Source organism: Pseudophryne corroboree, chromosome 6, assembly GCF_028390025.1.
Source record: "Pseudophryne corroboree isolate aPseCor3 chromosome 6, aPseCor3.hap2, whole genome shotgun sequence".
In the NCBI taxonomy this organism is placed as follows: Eukaryota; Metazoa; Chordata; class Amphibia; order Anura; family Myobatrachidae; genus Pseudophryne; species Pseudophryne corroboree.
The window spans coordinates 560377537-560389884 of record NC_086449.1 but is presented as its reverse complement, the minus strand read 5'-3'; the positions used below and the strand labels follow the sequence as shown (position 1 = coordinate 560389884).

Here is a 12348-nt window from a genome sequence, read left to right as displayed (position 1 = left end):
TAGTAACTGAGCCAATCTTATGTAACCATCTGGATTAAAGCATGGATATCCTTAAAATCTGGACTGTAATGGCGGAGTTTGGGCAAATGTGCTGTACCATATTGTTAAAAAATACATTGCAAACTCTGCTGCACACTATTGTAAAAAATATATAGCGTATTGGTCAGTTTACTTTATCATTTAAGTGCATATCTTTGGCTCAATATCCTTTAGCATTTAAGTACGGGTGTACTACGATATACCGGCGCTCAGGGTCCCGGCGCCCAGCATACCGGTGCCAGAGCCCGACCGCCGGAATGCCGGCAGCGGGGCGAGCGCAAAAGAGCCCCTTGCGGGCTCGCTGCGCTTGCCACGCTGCTGGCACGGCGGCTATATATTTTCTCTCCTGGGGTATTGTGGACACCCCAGGAGGGAGAATAGTTGTTGGTATCCCGGCGGTCGGAATTTCAGCTGGGATATCGAGTGCCTCTCTTTAAGTACATATCCTTGGATTCCTTGGATACTGTATCTTTTAGCATTTAGGTACATATCCTTGGAGCCTTATACTGTATTCTCTTATTTATTTTCCATATAGTAAGCCTGTCAACTCATCCTTCATACTGCACACACTAAAAAGCAAATGTGATATTATATTTGGATATATGCGGTAACCATGTTGATTATCTCAGGCTCAGGAAAGCACAAAATGGAAGAAAGAAGAAATGGATCTTAGGATACTACTTGCTGCTGAACCTTTATTGTCAGGGAAAAAGCATAATCATGGTATTGAAGCTTGGCAAGACTGTAACAACATAGCACAGATTCCTGATTTTCTGGGAATCGTTGGGCTTCAAGGTGGGTGATGCTGTGAGCCTTTACTGGGCTGTACTTTTGTTCAAGTGCCAAATTCTACAGCTCTGATAAGCACAATTACTTGTATAGAATGTTTGCTCTATGTGTTATTTGCTCTGCTTAGGGAAGCACTTTGCTGCAGTAGCATTCTTTCCCACCAGATGTCACCCTTATAAAGGAAACAAAACAAAATAAAGTTCAGTCAGACTTTCAACTTACCTAATGTATTCCCTTTTGAATATTTAGCGTGATATTTTAGCCCTTTCTAAAATTCTATTTTACCATACAAATTAAACAATTATTTTAAGGTAAAAAGTCAAGAGTAGTAAGCTGAAGATGCCTCATTAAAGCATGGTATAAGCGTCTAGTCAAACTGATTAAGGCTTTCTCTGCTGAGGGGATAACCCTACATTCTAAAATATGCACAGAATTCCGTCTGATTATGCATTTTACCACATTAAACACTATCCATAATCATACACTATCTAATGTGTATATTACTGACATGGTAGCGTTTAGTGCTTATTTATTGAAGAAGATGTATGCGTTTAAAGTACTAATCCAAACAAGCAATTTATTATACGTCTCTCCATATATATCCATCTATCACAAAATTGTAATTAACAAATGTATTTACAAATGAAAGGTTTATTTGGTACATTATGAGTATATTCATTTACAATATATTAATGACATTGGCATATATTAAGCACAAGTTTGGTAACAAGGGTGGGGTAAGAAGGACACGTGCCCTCGGCACCAGGACAGCTTCAGGGCAGCGGGGGTGCTTGCCAGAGCGCCGGTCATGAAAAGCGGAGGGCCGGAGGTGGGAGCCGTCTCATGAACCCGTACAACAGGCAAACCGGGGAAAAGAAGCTGGGCCTGCTGAACTCCGCACCTGTGTGTGCAGGGAGGGGGGCGTGTGTCGAAACCACACCCCCTCCCCAGTCAGCCATGCCCCCTTTATGGTAACACCTTTTTTAATGTGAGTGGGCGCCGTTTTTTAAACAAGCACTGGGTGCCGAAAGCCCTCATTATGACTCTGTGAAGCACGTTGGAGCAAGTTCCTAGGTTCGCTATGAAGAGTAAATATCCATTTTATTCAGAAAAAAATATTAATAGCACATTTTCTCACCAAGTGACTGTTGCAATACAAAACATTTCAATAGTGCTGCAGTTGTTACCGAAGCACAGGTCATCTGCCGCTTCAGACATCTTGGTCACACTGATCACCTGACCTCATCCATGTGACGATTGGTTGTGTTTTGATAAAAAATAAAATAAAATAAGAGTATTGGGAAACCTTTCCTACCGTGCCAGATCTGAAGACCGCATTAGATGTCATGGGCTGCCTATTCCATTTGTCATGGTACATTCTGCTATATGCTATTCTTTGAGGACACATTAAACAATTGTAGTACTGTTTTAAGTGATTTGTATCTGCAAAGTTTTTTTTAACAAGTCATTTTTTTGCAATAAATGGCTAGCACATCCCCTAAAGTACCTGTTGTCCATATTTCTCTTAAGTACAAGCCTTACATCTCACCAGTTAGTACTCGTAGGGGTACCTTAATTTTAATAGCCCTGTATATATGTGTATATATTGAGCAGTAAAAACATATTGATAGTATGTGAATCACATAGTACAATAGAATGAAATGTTAATATATTGACGTTAATGTATACATACTGTAACTCAGCTGTTCCATTATTCCAACAATTCATATTTGTTTGATATGTTGTCTTTTCATTTTTGGTGTCAGGTGACTCTGTAGATAGCAAGTCTCCAGATGATAGCAGAGCATTGGCAGAGATGCTGTTTTCCTGCGTGTATAACTCGTTACAGGTATTATTATTACTACAGTCTTACTATATTTTAACATTAGGCAGGGAAGTAATGCACATACTAATTAAGGCATCTGTTATATATATTTTTTTTTAAAGAAAGTAACCAACCAAGCACTACATCCAATGTACTTTTTTACTTGTACATATCCATATGGCTCTCGTCAGTGACACAGATATGTGCATGAGGACGTTCACAAAATAATAATAGACACTCATTTTGTTTTTCACAAAAAGAATCTGGAATGTAAATGAGAAATGACTGATAGCTGTGAGTGATAGATAATCCATTAAACTATGCGTCACTACAACCAGCCAATAACACTGACAAGAATTCAGTGAATCCTGATAAGCTTTGTCTAGGTCTGCATATGAATCAATCACAGGGACTGCTCCACGTACTGTAACCGAGGATGCCCATTCCTCTGCTGTTGTGAGGGGACACGAGGCTTTGTGGGTCGGTATTCATGGTTTATTAAAAACATAAAAAATGAAAGAACTTTTTATATTAAGTAACTGGCATGCACAAATGTATGTCACATTCAGTAGAATTCGTTCCATTGTGCCATATTTTCTTTACTTTTTACATAAAATGTACACTTTTATGGGTTACTCATGCTGCCCACTGTAATCTGCATATTGCATCCTAAGTGTCTGTGTGACTATTTGTGCAGAATATCCTATTAGATATTTTTCATTTTACCCTTGTATGTCTTATTTCCATGTAGTATTTATCCTGCACAGTGTAACCTATGTAGTGCCTCGTCTGGTACTCTCTTGTGTAGGATGAAGGTTCTGTTAATTTTGCAAAGATCATTTATCTTGCCTAGTATGTTTATCTCCCCCATTATGTGTCATCTCTTCCAGACATTGGGCCTAATTCATGTTTGTATGCAATAGCCAATGTTAATGCCAGTGAGCGATTATCTGCGCGGCGATTGTACTGTGCATGTGTCAAGGTGCTTTTGCGCTTGCAGTGATATTTTTATTGTAGAGTGATTACAGGTAGGGACGGTTTAGGTGTGGTAATGGGGAATGGTAGGCGTGTTATGCTGTTTTTGGTGCGTATATCAGCTGCAATCATGCATGTAGAGAAACATGGCCCAGCATCGCTACCGCCGCAGCCAGTCTGCGTAGCCATAGGACAACCCTACCAGTCGATGTTCCTCATTCTTGTGTATAGTCTGCATGTGTGTACGTAGCCAGGGCAGAAGAGAGCCTGGCCGGGCCCTGGTACTTTTTAGGGGGAGTGGCCTGTTCATGGAAGGCGTGGCTCTGCAGACTTAGAAAAAAAATACAGAAAAAATAGTACTTTAAGTGCCTCCCTGGCCACACTGCAGCCCAGCACACAGCAGCATGTGCTGTACTGAGGAGAAGAGCTGCAAGTGCTGCTGCCAGGTTAGGGTAGGTGAACTTAGGCCCCCTCTGGGCCTCTCTATCAGGCCTAGGCCCAGGTAAATAGTACCTGCTTTACCCCCTCTCAGCACCACTGTACGCAGCTGCAAATGAGTTTGTGATGCCTTCGTGGCCGTCTACTATCTTTTCTTGGAGGCAGCTTCACTTGTTAAGGTGAGACGTTCCGAAGCCTAAAAAAAAATTGCAATTGCAAAGGCAGTTGCGTACAAACATGAATTAGGCCCAATGGCAGCCTCCGGTCAGGGCCGGCTCCAGGCACTTTCCTAAAGAGCGTCCGCGCAGGGCACCGAGTCCTAAGGGCGGCCGCTTGCCGGCCACAATTTTATATCAGCCGCCAGTCCATCACCCAATCAGAGCTCGCGGACCGGCAGCGGCAACTGCTGCCGGAATGCAAGCTTTTGACTGGCGGCTGATATCAGCCAGGGAGCTGCTGGAGACGGGACTGAGGGGCAGCAGAGGCGCACACTGTGCTCTCCTCCCCTCACACAGAAGCAGTGGCGCGGCAGCAGCGGAGCAGCAGGAGAGGCCCGCGGCGGTGAGCAGTGCTAGAAGGGGCACGCGTATCTGGCACTCTGGGGGCACGCGTATCTGGCACTCTGGGGGCACGCGAATCTGGCACTCTGGGGGCACACGAATCTGGCACTGTGGGGGGCACGTGTATCTGGCACTCTGAGGGCACATGTATCTGGCACTCTGGGAGCATCTGTATCTGGCACTGTGGGGGGGCACGTGTATCTGGCACTCTGGGGGCACATGTATCTGGTACTGTGGGGACACGTGTATCTGACACTTTGGGGCATATTATGTGTATCTGGCACTGTGGGGACACGTGTATCTGACACTGTGGGTGCATATTATGTGTATCTGGCACTGTGGGGACACGTGTATCTGACACTGTGGGGGCATATTATGTGTATCTGGCACTGTGGGGACACGTGTATCTGACAATGTGGGGGCATATTATGTATATCTGGCACTGTGGGGGTACATGTGTATCTGACAGTGTGGGGGCATATTACAGTATGTGTATCTGGCACTGCTGGGGGCATATTATGTGTATCTGGCACTGCTGGGGGCATATTATGTGTATCTGGCACTGTGGGGACATATAATGTGTATCTGGCACTGTGGGGGCGTATTATGTGTATCTGGCACTGTGGAGGTATATAATGTGTATCTGGCACTGTGGGGGCATATAATGTGTATCTGGCACTGTGGAGGTATATAATGTGTATCTGGCACTGTGGGGGCATATAATGTGTATCTGGCACTGTGGGAGCATATAATGTGTATCAGGCACTGTGGGGCCATATAATGTGTCTCTGGCACAGTGGGGGCATATAATGTGTCTCTAGCACTGTGGGGGCATATAATGTATATCTCGCACTACTGCGGGTGTATGTGTATTTGGCACTACGGTGAGTGTATGTGTATCTGGCACTGCATTACTGGAGACATTATGTGTAAGAAACACTACTGTGGCCGTTATGTGTAAGGCTGCTAATTGTGTGTGTAAGGGGGTTTGAAAATATATTTATTTTCTCTGACGTCCTAGTGGATGCTGGGGACTCCGTCAGGACCATGGGGAATAGCGGCTCCGCAGGAGACAGGGCACAAAATTTAAAAGTTTGACCACTAGGTGGTGTGTACTGGCTCCTCCCCCTATGACCCTCCTCCAAGCCTCAGTTAGGTTTTTGTGCCCGTCCGAGCAGGGTGCAATCTAGGTGGCTCTCATAAAGAGCTGCTTAGAGTAAAAGTTTTGATAGTTTTATTATTTTCAGTGAGTCCTGCTGGCAACAGGCTCACTGCAACGAGGGACCTAGGGGAGAAGAAGTGAACTCACCTGCGTGCAGGATAGATTTGCTTCTTAGGCTACTGGACACTAGCTCCAGAGGGACGATCACAGGTACAGCCTGGATGGGTCACCGGAGCCGCGCCGCCGACCCCCTTGCAGATGCCGAAGTAAGAAGAGGTCCAGAAACCGGCGGCTGAAGGCTTTTCAGTCTTCATGAGGTAGCGCACAGCACTGCAGCTGTGCGCCATTGCGCTCAGGCACACTTCACACCGGCGGTCACTGAGGGTGCAGGGCGCTGGGGGGGGCGCCCTGGGCAGCAATGTTAATACCTTTCTGGCTAAAAAGAATACATCACATATAGTCCATGAGGCTATATGGATGTATTTCACCCCTGCCAGGTCTCAGAAAAACCGGGAGAAGAGCCCGCCGGAATAGGGGGCGGGGCCTATCTCCTCAGCACACAGCGCCATTTTCCTACACAGCTCCGCTGCTAGGAAGGCTCCCAGGCTCTCCCCTGCACTGCACTACAGAAACAGGGTAAAAAACAGAGAGGGGGGGCATTTTTTGGCGATATTATATATATTTAAGCAGCTATAAGGAAACAACACTTATATAAGGTTGTTCCTATATAATTATAGCGCTTTGGTGTGTGCTGGCAAACTCTCCCTCTGTCTCCCCAAAGGGCTAGTGGGGTCCTGTCTTCTATCAGAGCATTCCCTGTGTGTCTGCTGTGTGTCGGTACGTGTGTGTCGACATGTATGAGGACGATGTTGGTGTGGAGGCGGAGCAATTGCCGGTAATGGTGATGTCACCCCCTAGGGAGTCGACACCGGAATGGATGGCTTTGTTTATGGAATTACGTGATAATGTCAGCACGCTGCAAAAGTCGGTTGACGACATGAGACGACCGGCAAACCAGTTAGTACCTGTACAGGCGTCTCAAACACCGTCAGGGGCTGTAAAACGCCCTTTGCCTCAGTCGGTCGACACAGACCCAGACACGGAAGTGTCGACGGTGAAGAAACGAACGTATTTTCCAGTAGGGCCACACGTTATATGATCACGGCAATGAAGGAGGCTTTGCATATCTCTGATACTGCAAGTACCACAAAAAGGGGTATTATGTGGGGTCTGAAAAAACTACCTGTAGTTTTTCCTGAATCAGAGGAATTGAATGACGTGTGTGATGAAGCGTGGGTTACCCCTGATAAAAAACTGCTAATTTCAAAGAAGTTATTGGCGTTATACCCTTTCCCGCCAGAGGTTAGGGCGCGCTGGGAAACACCCCCTAGGGTGGACAAGGCGCTCACACGTTTATCCAAACAAGTGGCGTTACCGTCTCCTGATACGGCCGCCCTCAAGGATCCAGCTGATAGGAGGCTGGAAAATACTCTAAAAAATATATACACACATACTGGTGTTATACTGCGACCAGCAATCGCCTCAGCCTGGATGTGCAGTGCTGGGGTGGCTTGGTCGGATTCCCTGACTGAAAATATTGATACCCTGGATAGGGACAGTATTTTATTGACTATAGAGCAATTAAAGGATGCATTCCTTTATATGCGAGATGCACAGAGGGATATCTGCACTCTGGCATCAAGAGTAAGTGCGATGTCCATATCTGCCAGAAGAAGTCTATGGACACGACAGTGGTCAGGCGATGCGGATTCCAAACGGCATATGGAAGTATTGCCGTATAAAGGGGAGGAATTATTTGGGGTCGGTCTATCGGATTTGGTAGCCACGGCAACAGCCGGGAAGTCCACCTTTTTACCTCAAGTCCCCTCCCAGCAGAAAAAGACGCAGTCTTTTCAGCCGCAGTCCTTTCGTTCCTATAAGAACAAGCGAGCAAAAGGACATTCATATTTGCCCCGAGGCAAAGGAAAGGGTAAGAGACTGCAGCAAGCAGCCCCTTCCCAGGAGCAGAAGTCCTCCCCGGCTTCTGCAAAGGCCTCAGCATGACGCTGGGACCTTACAAGCGGACTCAGGGGCGGTGGGGGGTCGCCTCAAGAATTTCAGCGCACAGTGGGCTCACTCGCAGGTGGACCCCTGGATCCTGCAGGTAGTATCTCAGGGTTACAGGTTGGAATTCGAGAAGTCTCCCCCTCCCCGGTTCCTAAAATCTGCTTTGCCAATGTCTCCCTCAGACAGGGCGACGGTATTGGAAGCCATTCACAAGCTGTATTCTCAGCAGGTGATAATCAAGGTACCCCTTCTACAACAGGGAAAGGGGTATTACTCCACGCTATTTGTGGTACCGAAGCCGGACGGCTCGGTAAGACCTATTCTAAATCTGAAATCTCTGAACCTGTACATACAAAAATTCAAGTTCAAGATGGAGTCACTCAGAGCAGTGATAGCGAATCTGGAAGAAGGGGATTTTATGGTGTCCTTGGACATCAAGGATGCTTACCTTCATGTCCCAATTTGCCCTTCACACCAAGGATACCTCAGGTTCGTGGTACAAAACTGTCATTATCAGTTTCAGACGCTGCTGTTTGGATTGTCCACGGCACCCAGGGTCTTTACCAAGGTAATGGCCGAAATGATGATCCTTCTTCGAAGAGAAGGCGTATTAATTATCCCTTACTTGGACGATCTCCTGATAAGGGCAAGATCCAGAGAACAGCTGGAGGTCGGAGTAGCACTAACTCAAGTAGTGCTCCAACAGCACGGGTGGATTCTGAATTTTCCAAAATCCCAACTGATCCCGACGACACGTCTGCTGTTCCTAGGGATGATTCTGGACACTGTTCAGAAAAAGGTATTTCTTCCGGAGGAGAAAGCCAGGGAGTTATCCGAACTCGTCAGGAACCTCCTAAAACCAGGGACAGTGTCTGTGCATCAATGCACAAGAGTCCTGGGAAAAATGGTGGCTTCTTACGAAGCGATTCCATTCGGCAGATTCCATGCACGAAATTTTCAGTGGGATCTGCTAGACAAATGGTCCGGATCGCATCTGCAGATGCATCAGCGGATAAAATTGTCGACAAGGACAAGGGTCTCTCTGCTATGGTGGTTGCAGAGTGCTCATCTGTTAGAGGGCCGCAGATTCGGCATACAGAACTGGGTCCTAGTGACCACGGATGCCAGCCTGAGAGGCTGGGGAGCGGTCACACAAGGAAGAATCTTCCAGGGCGTGTGGTCAAGCCTGGAAACGTCTCTTCACATAAATATACTGGAACTAAGAGCAATCTACAATGCTCTAAGCCTGGCAAAACCTCTGCTTCAGGGTCAGCCGGTGTTGATCCAGTCGGACAACATCACGGCAGTCGCCCACGTAAACAGACAGGGCGGCACAAGAAGCAGGAGGGCAATGGCAGAAGCTGCAAGGATTCTTCGCTGGGCGGAAAATCATGTTATAGCACTGTCAGCAGTGTTCATCCCGGGAGTGGACAACTGGGAAGCAGACTTCCTCAGCAGACACGATCTTCACCCGGGAGAGTGGGGACTTCATCCAGAAGTCTTCCACATGATTGTAGTCCATTGGGAAAGACCAATGGTGGACATGATGGCGTCCCGCCTCAACAAAAAACTGGACAGGTATTGCGCCAGGTCAAGAGACCCTCAGGCAATAGCTGTGGACGCTCTGGTAACACCATGGGTGTACCAGTCAGTGTATGTGTTCCCTCCTCTGCCTCTCATACCCAAGGTACTGAGAATTATACGGCAAAGGGGAGTAAGAACGATACTAGTGGCTCCGGACTGGCCAAGAAGGACTTGGTACCCGGAACTTCAGGAGATGCTCACGGAAGATCCGTGGCCTCTACCTCTAAGAAGGGATCTGCTTCAGCAGGGACCGTGTCTATTCCAAGACTTACCGCGGCTGCGTTTGACGGCATGGCGGTTGAACGCCGGATCCTAAGGGAAAAAGGCATTCCGGAAGAGGTCATCCCTACCCTGGTCAAAGCCAGGAAGGAGGTGACTGCACAACATTATCACCGCATTTGGAGAAAATATGTTGCATGGTGTGAGGCCAGGAAGGCCCCGACAGAGGAATTTCAACTGGGTCGATTCCTACATTTCCTGCAAACAGGATTATCTATGGGCCTCAAATTAGGGTCCATTAAGGTTCAAATTTCGGCCCTGTCGATTTTCTTCCAGAAAGAATTGGCTTCAGTTCCTGAAGTCCAGACTTTTGTAAAAGGACTACTGGCCCTGGCTTCAGCCAGGAGAGTGTCGGAATTGGCGGCTTTATCGTATAAAAGCCCATATCTGATTTTCCATTCGGACAGGGCAGAATTGAGGACGCGTCCTCATTTTCTGCCTAAGGTGGTATCAGCGTTTCACCTGAACCAGCCTATTGTGGTGCCTGCGGCTACTAGCGATTTGGAGGATTCCAAGTTGCTGGACGTTGTCAGAGCATTGAAAATATATATTTCAAGGACGGCTGGAGTCAGAAAATCTGACTCGCTGTTTATACTGTATGCACCCAACAAGCTGGGTGCTCCTGCTTCTAAGCAGACGATTGCTCGTTGGATTTGTAGCACAATTCAACTGGCACATTCTGTGGCAGGCCTGCCACAGCCTAAATCTGTCAATGCCCACTCCACAAGGAAGGGGGGCTCATCTTGGGCGGCTGCCCGAGGGGTCTCGGCATTACAACTCTGCCGAGCAGCTACGTGGTCAGGGGAGAACACGTTTGTAAAATTCTACAAATTTGATACCCTGGCTAAGGAGGACCTGGAGTTCTCTCATTCGGTGCTGCAGAGTCATCCGCACTCTCCCGCCCGTTTGGGAGCTTTGGTATAATCCCCATGGTCCTGACGGAGTCCCCAGCATCCACTAGGACGTCAGAGAAAATAAGAATTTACTCACCGGTAATTCTATTTCTCGTAGTCCGTAGTGGATGCTGGGCGCCCATCCCAAGTGCGGATTGTCTGCAATACTTGTACATAGTTATTGTTACAAAAAAATCGGGTTGTTTATTGTTGTGAGCCATCTTTTCAGAGGCTCCTACGTTATCATACTGTTAACTGGGTTCAGATCACAAGTTGTACGGTGTGATTGGTGTGGCTGGTATGAGTCTTACCCGGGATTCAAAATCCTTCCTTATTGTGTACGCTCGTCCGGGCACAGTATCCTAACTGAGGCTTGGAGGAGGGTCATAGGGGGAGGAGCCAGTACACGCCACCTAGTGGTCAAACTTTTAAATTTTGTGCCCTGTCTCCTGCGGAGCCGCTATTCCCCATGGTCCTGACGGAGTCCCCAGCATCCACTACGGACTACGAGAAATAGAATTACCGGTGAGTAAATTCTTATTTATATTCTGATAATATAAAGTTGCAAGGCCACGCCCACTTTTCCAGGAGCGAGCGCGTCTACGGCGCACGCATTGGGAAGGTGGGGGGGGGGGGGGACGCTTTGAATTTTCTCGCTCAGGGTGCTAGTAGGCCTGGAGCCAGCCCTGCCTTCGGTAGATCCTTTGTGGGTAGAATGAATAATTCTTGGAATTTGCGAATGAAAAGGGCTGTCTCACCTTTGTTTTTATAATGGTTTCTGTTTTTTTATGAAAATCTAAACTGTATGTGGTCATGTTGTCTGCACAGCACCTTGAGTCCTCCTGGAGAAAAGCACTGTATAAATTAAATTATTATTATTACTTGTAACACTATAGTTGAGTTGAGGATGTTTCCATTTGTTCTTGTTGGCAGAATAAAGAGTTGTGACATCACTGCACCCTCATGCAGCCATATAGACCTTTGAAAATGCTGAATAGGCACCCAGTCTGGGTTGAATGGACATTTTTGGGCCAGATTTATGAATTGGCGGGTTAGAAGTTAAAATTTAAAGCGGCACTAACATTCAGCGTAAAGCGCACGGCTTAACACTGAATCTTAGTGCTGCTTTAAATTATCAGCTCCAACCTGCCTTCGTAAATATACTTTATTAATTTGTTAATTTATTCTCCATCATGTTTGTAGTGTACTGACCAAGACCAAGTGTTTAATCCACAGGATGAAATCCCTTCAACATTGAAATGCCTCTGGTTGTAATAAGCCTTTCAGATGTGTTGGTTTTGAAAGCGTACATGTATAGTATCCATTTTCTACCCACCTCTAGCCTTTCTTTAGCTATTTGACAAAGGTCACTTGCACAGATGGGGGTCTAGATCTCTTACTGTACATGGGCACTTGTTGGTAATTGTTTGGGTTTTACATATAAGAAATTTCTGCTTGTTTATAATTATTTGCTGAAACATATATTTTTTTCTATTTATTTTACAAATGTTTGTTCAGGAGGTTCAGCCTGATAGAGATATGGTCATTGATGTCGTCTTATTTCTATGGCAAAAATGCAAAACTGGAATGCAGCGAATCCATACTTTTGCAGTGGATGGGTCAAAATTCGTACAAAAATGTGAAATGAGTAGTAAGGTATGTCTGAGTCCTTTTCTAATACTTGTATTGAACTAGCATTTGAAAGGTTTTTTTGTTTAAACACCTTTCCTTCTCCCT

General features: G+C 46.3%; 1 protein-coding gene across 3 annotated transcripts in view; it reads left to right on the top strand.

Moving 5' to 3' along the window:
• Positions 1-12348, top strand: part of CFAP54 (cilia and flagella associated protein 54) — a 736502-nt gene that overhangs the window by 127322 nt on the left and 596832 nt on the right. For all 3 annotated transcript variants that reach the window (XM_063927747.1, XM_063927746.1, XM_063927748.1), the window contains exons 12-14: positions 669-834; positions 2595-2677; positions 12130-12267. In XM_063927747.1, coding sequence (XP_063783817.1) covers positions 669-834; positions 2595-2677; positions 12130-12267 — 387 coding nt within the window. The remainder of the gene's footprint in view (positions 1-668; positions 835-2594; positions 2678-12129; positions 12268-12348) is intronic.